Genomic DNA, 6706 nt, shown 5'->3' on the forward strand with positions numbered 1-6706 from the left:
GAAAGTGCAGACCGGAAGTTCTATTTTACCTCCAGTGGTCAGCTCGACCACGAAAGCCAAACCGTGTGTTCACCCCAAACTGTTTGTGCTTCAGTGGACGGTAACAGTGACGGAGACAGTTAGTTTGACAGACTCCAAAGAGACAATAAACATAACTGAGAAAAGCCATGGCGCTCACCGACGCTGACGTACAGAAACAGGTAAACTTTATGGACAAGTTAAAGCACGTCAATCCCACTGACGTTACGGTAAACATACATAATCTCAGTTAACGGGCCGATACGTGGACTGCAGCACTGTCCCGCTGTTAATCATTATTTCGCACTATGTTTAACATTTAAGGCAACGCCGCAATTCATTTAGTTCTGGTTGTCGGTGGCAGTTTACATTATGACGGGTGCAAAGTTAAAGTTAATGCCTAAATGCTAACATTGCCATTAATGCAAGTCAAGTTGGTCTCATTGCAGTAAATAATGAAATTTGGTCACTTTCTAATGCTAAACTATCAGTTTTAGTAAAACTGTAAAAGTGTGTGCGCATGTTTTTGTATCATTCAGAAAAAAACAGACAGACACATAAAGGACGCACATTGTCAGAGATCTAAACTTGAACCAGCTGCTTTTTGTGTTTCTTATGGCAGATTAAGCACATGATGGCCTTCATTGAGCAAGAGGCCAATGAGAAAGTTGAGGAAATTGATGCAAAGGTAACGGAAGCTCTTCTGCCTGTCAGTCTTGTGTTTTGTCATAGTGACCACTGATTTAATGAATCTTCTCTTACACAGGCGGAGGAAGAGTTCAACATTGAGAAAGGTCGTCTGGTGCAGACTCAGCGGCTGAAAATCATGGAGTACTATGAGAAGAAGGAAAAGCAAATTGAGCAGCATAAGAAGATGTGAGAAAGAGTGGTCACTCAAACTGCACAAATAGGAATGCATTCATCAAAAGAAAATTTAGTTAGCCTTTGGAAATGGTACACCACAGCACGCCTTACGTTCTTGTTTTTAGCTCCGCTGTCCCATCGGTTTGACTGTTTCTGTAAGATGCTTTTTGTCGCTGTTTATCCCACACTTCAAACACTTACAGATCTGACACTCTGCAATCTCACATCTCATGAGTAAACGCTGTCTTTCTGAGGCAGTGACTGATCTTCTGATAGCTTGTTAGGCATCCATTGAACTAACCAACGAGGAAGCAGCATAAACAGATTTAATCAATTCTGGGCCAACAACTCTGAAGAAGAGAAAATGACAACTCTAAAAAGTTCAAAATAAAATCATATTTGGTTCAGGCAGAAATTTTGCTTGAAGAATATCTCTGATAAAAGGAATTAATCGGTATAATCAACGCCCCCCACAGCCAGAGATCCAACATGATGAACCAAGCCAGGCTGAAGGTGCTGAAGGCCCGAGACGACATGATCACGGTGAGCGATGAATGCTCATTTCTGTGTCCACTGGAAACCTCCTCTATTCAAATTCATCATAACTTTAATGATGAATTTGAATTTGTTTCCATGATTAGCTTTCATTCTTGCACTAAATTGTTGTGCACATATTTACACATGGAAATAATGTGTAAATGTTGTGTCCTCTACTTGACCTTCACTACTCCAGTACAGTGAAAAAGACACGTTCCAGTTAAATATTTGTAAAAACTGCTCAGATGCAAGATAAATATGATTTTGCGTACCATAATTCATGAGTCATATATCAATTTCTAATGTATCCAGTTGCCTGTTTTTGTCGCAGGATCTGTTAAACGAGGCCCGTCGGAGACTTGCAGAGATTGCTAAGGACCCTGCTAAGTACTCCAGTCTGTTGGAGGGCCTAGTGCTTCAGGTATAATCTACCATTGTGATCTATGATTGCAAACCAACTGTTAATATATTATTCAGTTTTCTATATTTAAAAAGTGAGCTTTTTTTAATGTTTCAGGGATTCTACCGACTGCTGGAGCCTAAGGTTACCATTCGCTGCCGACCGCAGGATGTTGAATTTGTTCAGGTGAAGCTGTTCTGACTAGTTATTTAGAAAAGAAGGAACAGGCCATCTGCCTCTTTTGTCGAATGCACAATAAAACATAGAGTTGTTTTCTCTCTTTATTACCAAACAGGCTGCAGTCAATAAGAACATCCCGATCTACAAAGAGGCGGTGAAGAGTAATATAACTGTCAAAATCGACAAGGAACGTTTTCTTCCAGCTCAGATGTAAGATGATTCAGTTCTTCAGAAAGAAGGAGGTCATGTGATTGTTACAGATTATCTATTTTGTATTGTCAAGATTGAGATGCAGGAATTTTTGCATTTTTAATCAAATATGACAAACACACTGTAGTCACTGCTCAGCTTTAGTTTGACTTTGGGGGTTGGAACAACTTTGTCTTTGTGGAGTAGTCTCCACAAGGTGTTGGAACATTCCTCAGACTTTTTGGTCCACGTTGACATGATGTCGTCACATAGTTGTTGCAGATCATACGATGCAAACTTCCCGTTTAACCGTATTTCAGTGGATTATAATCTAGTGACTGTCGGAGCCATTTGAGTACCGTGGACACATTCTTAGAGGATATGAGCTTTGTGACATCGCACAATGTCCTGCTGCGAGCAGCAGTTACTGTGGTCATAAAGGCATGGACATGCTCAGCAAAGATGCTCAGGCGTATACTGTGGCTCATTTATAGAAAATGTCCTCCACACCGTTGCACCACCAGCAGCCTGAAGCACTGATGCGTGGCCATGCTTTCATGTTGTTTTTACCGCACTGTGACCCTATCAAACCAGGCAACATTTCACAAACCTCTGTTATCTAATTTTGTGAGCCCACTCAAATTATAGCCTCAGTTTACTGTTCTTAGCTGACAGGAGGGGCCCTGGTGTGTAGACCATCTGCTTTAAGGTTTGACATGTTGTGTGTTTGGAGGTGCTCTTTTTGTTAACTAGTGGTTATTTGAGTTACTGTTGCCTTCCTATCACCTCAAATCAGTTCTCGTCCTACCTCTGGCATCAGCAACATACTATCACCCAGAGAACTGCTGCTCATTGGATCTATAAACCCTACAGATGGTTATGTGGAAAGATCCACATACTACTCAATTTCTGATCAGTAGATCAGACATTTGTGAAATGCTCAGTCCAGCATGCCTGGCACCACAACCACACCACATTCTGATGCTTGGTTTGAACTTTGAACCTTACACTAGACATCCCAAAAGGTTGATTCTGTTCATCTGGACGTTTTCAGTGGGAGAAACGTTTCGTCACTCATCCAGGTGACTTCTTCAGTCTCAGCTGACTGCAGGTTTCCCCAACCTTATAAACAGGACATTTGCACAATGACTGAAACTCGCACCACTGAATGAGCAATAGGCTGTGATGAACAGAACAGAATCAACCTTTTGGGATTTACTTACCTGGATGATTGAGCATGCATCAAGACTTAAACTAGACATTTCATTTTATCTTAACAGCTGTGGAGGAATCGAGGTGTATAATGAGAATGGGAAGATCAAGGTTTCCAACACGTTGGAGAGCAGGCTAGAACTCATTGCACAACAGGTAAAGTAACTTCGATGATATACCTCACATCCAAATCTTCTGCTGCTCACTGCAGTAGCTGCTGTTTGCCTGTGGAGGGCAGCAGAGCCCAACTTGCTTTCCAGTGGATCTAATTCGCTGAAGGGTGGAGAGCTGACAGAGAAAAATCAATTTAATCATTAAGACTATACTGTCATGCTAACAACGGATTTACTATATTTAAACTTGCTTTGAGTATTCAATGTTGCCATCGTGTCAATAACGCAAAAACTGGTTCATTTTTTTTAGAGTAAAGCTGTGAAATCAAATGTGTAGTAATTACAGTCACTGCTGATTTATGTTCGTAAATTATTCAGCTTTGTTCAGGAGTAAGGTCTTTTGAGTATTTTCTGCAACAATTGTATTATTAATGTATAGGTATTAGAAAAATAATTTTAAGATTCTCTAAAGGCCCAAATGGTCTAGACCAGAAGCATCAAATGTAAGACCCGGAGAGCCGGAATCAGCCCATGGCTTTGGAGTTTTAAAAGCTGACCTCCCCTAACCTTTATTTAGTCCCTAAAATATCTCAATATATGTAGTTAAACTTCTTTAAAATCACAGAAAGGAGAATTTCACTGGTCTGACCCACTTAAGATCAAAGTGGGCTGTGGAATGAGACGTGGGTGGGCTAGAGCAGTCCTTTGTCTTTTCACAGAGATTCAGTACAAATGATCTTACACATCCAGGTGGAAAAAGCTTAAAGATAAACGGGATATGCACTCGCACTTGTTGGCCTTGATCAGAACAGGAGCCACAGAAATGACATAGTTACATAGAAATTTGGGATGCTGTGTAAAATGTAAGCAATGACAGAGTGCATATTATTCCACTCTGTCATTGGATGTTTTTAGGAAACTACATGGATACTTAGAAATCTGGCATCCTGTGTAAAATATAAACAAAGAGTGCAATGAATGAATGTGCAATGATGTTTTTAAGAAATTACATAGTTACTTAGAAACTTGGGATGCTGTTTAAAATGCAAACAATGACAGAGTGCATTTATTTGCAGGTCATTTAAAGCCTTTTTGGTAGAAGAGCAACATATCAGGGATTGAAATAGGAAAAATTGATTGAATTCAAAATGAGTATATATGCCAGAAACGAGATTTAACATTTTTAGACAGTGGCAAAAAAATCAAATGACAAACTTTGTGTTCTTACAGCTGGAAAGGAATATCAAATACTGAACTGTAACAATTGTAACAATGTTTGAATGCTGTGGCCAAAAAAAACATGGTTGTGATTTATATCCTTACTATCTTGATTCTACTCTTGACAGATGATGCCTGAAGTCAGAATGAATCTGTTTGGTGCCAACCCCAATCGCAAGTTCTTGGATTAACTGTGGACATGAAGAGGGCACAGGTGGAACGTTTATGGTGATGTCAGAGCATCACCATAAAACCCAAGAGTCTCCAACCATCTGCCGTTACTGAGATCCAAAGGGAGTGTTTATATAGTTCTAAATACTAATGGACTAAATAACAATTTAGCAAGTGCTCTTACTTTGAAATGTCCTCTATTCATCTTCTCTTAAAAGGACTCAATGTTCTAATGACATTACAGATGTTTGTCTTCAGTCGTTTCAGTTTGAGTAAACTGAGCAAGCTGCATATTTAAACCAAAGATACAGGCGTGTGCGTGCGTGTGCGTGCGTACACAGAGTTGCTTAGCATTGTTCTCAAGGTAATAATATACCAAGGCATCAATTAAAGTGACATGAGAAAGGAACATGTATGAGATATCTTTATTTACAGCTTGTAAACATACACTTTACTCAGGCTATGTTCACTCTACAATGAGGAAAATGTAGGAACCTATATAGAGTATCCACATCAAAATGTGTCTTGCATTAAAAATGTAAAAAACAAAACCTTTTAGTGGCATCCAGTGGGATTCAGTAATGGCAAACTGTTGGCCAGACAAGTTGCCATACTCCCTCCATGGGTCTAACGATTACAGCTGTCTTTTGCTAAAATTGGACTCGAGTACCAAAACAATATTTCAACACAACCAGTTCCACTTATTTAAGACTTAAAGTTTTTATGCTTTCGAAACAACCAGCTGTCATAAGGCCTTAATTGCATTTTCTTTAGTTATTGTGCGTACACTGAAGCGTCTTATGTATAACTAACTAAGCGGTAAAAGGAATCCAAGGCGACAGCAAGGTTTTATTTAAACCGTTGCAAGCTGCGGAGAAGAGGACGTTAAGCCTGTGGAATCGTGGTTTTGCGGTTGCTGTCGAGCAGGAAGTGAGCAGTCTGTTAGTGTATATTGTATGCTAATGCGGCGATTAAAGCATTACCATCAGATTAAGTAATGACCTCAGAGACACTGGCAGGCAGCACCTTTAAGTCCAGTGAAAGATTCCAAGATTACTCGAGTACAAGGGATACTTAACAGTAGGAAGAAGGATATGGAGCCCCGTTTTAAGAGAAAAACATTGTCTGAGTGATTGGCAGTTTAGACTCTGACATCATATATCATTAAGACCCTGTTAAGACAGGTGCTGCGTTTCATCAGTCTGACCACATGATGCCTGATTAAGCATCCTAGTGGGTTATTCCTGAAAAGTTGTGGGATTTATTGCATTTTTATATTAATTTCAATAAAGCACAACTGCAAATACATGCTGTCACATTAAGAGTTTGTGAGTTCCTTAGTTCACTGGACAATGCCCTTTAAAACTGTTTTTTTAATTGATTTATTTTGTTTAAATTTTCTCCAATCAATGAAAAATCTCCGTCGCCAAGTGTGTGTGCAAGGGGCCCTGCTTTATGTCAAAACAAATGGTGAGAATATTCAAAAGTGTAATTAGACTTCCTTTAAGATAATACAGAAATTATGTACTCATTTCCCCTTCATCCATTTGTACGTACTGGGATGTACTACAGGATTTCTCTGCCATCTCTGTGAGTATGTGAACCCATGAGAAACATGACTATAAAACCATATGGTAATGCACTCTCTTTAAAAAAAAGAGTGAGGCCAGCGATGTTGTATATTCCATGTCTGTAAAGGGTTTTTAGATGAAGCTTGAAAGGAGACATTCTTAAAAAGTTGATGCACAGGCCAAAGAAACTGTTGGATTGGCTGGCATTTGAGTTAGCAGGCTCAAACAACATG

At 39.5% G+C, this 6706-nt stretch overlaps 2 protein-coding genes across 5 annotated transcripts in view; one reads left to right on the plus strand and one right to left on the minus strand.

Annotated features, from left to right (window-relative positions):
* Positions 1 to 15: 15 nt before the first annotated feature.
* On the plus strand, positions 16 to 5311 carry atp6v1e1a (ATPase H+ transporting V1 subunit E1a). The gene is made up of 9 exons (XM_026176681.2): positions 16 to 200; positions 641 to 706; positions 785 to 894; positions 1359 to 1425; positions 1751 to 1840; positions 1937 to 2005; positions 2115 to 2209; positions 3469 to 3556; positions 4860 to 5311. Exons 1-9 carry the CDS (start codon positions 168 to 170, stop codon positions 4920 to 4922), a joined length of 681 nt encoding a protein of 226 aa, XP_026032466.1. The 5' UTR covers positions 16 to 167; the 3' UTR covers positions 4923 to 5311.
* slc25a18 (solute carrier family 25 member 18) overlaps positions 5312 to 6706 on the minus strand; it is a 13086-nt gene continuing 11691 nt past the window's right edge. For all 4 annotated transcript variants that reach the window (XM_026176676.2, XM_026176677.2, XM_026176678.2 and 1 more), the window contains exon 10: positions 5312 to 6706. This exon is cut by the window's right edge and continues 526 nt beyond it. The gene's annotated coding sequence lies outside the window, so the exon portion shown is untranslated.

This window comes from Astatotilapia calliptera, chromosome 7, assembly GCF_964374335.1.
Source record: "Astatotilapia calliptera chromosome 7, fAstCal68.1, whole genome shotgun sequence".
Lineage (NCBI taxonomy): Eukaryota > Metazoa > Chordata > Actinopteri > Cichliformes > Cichlidae > Astatotilapia > Astatotilapia calliptera.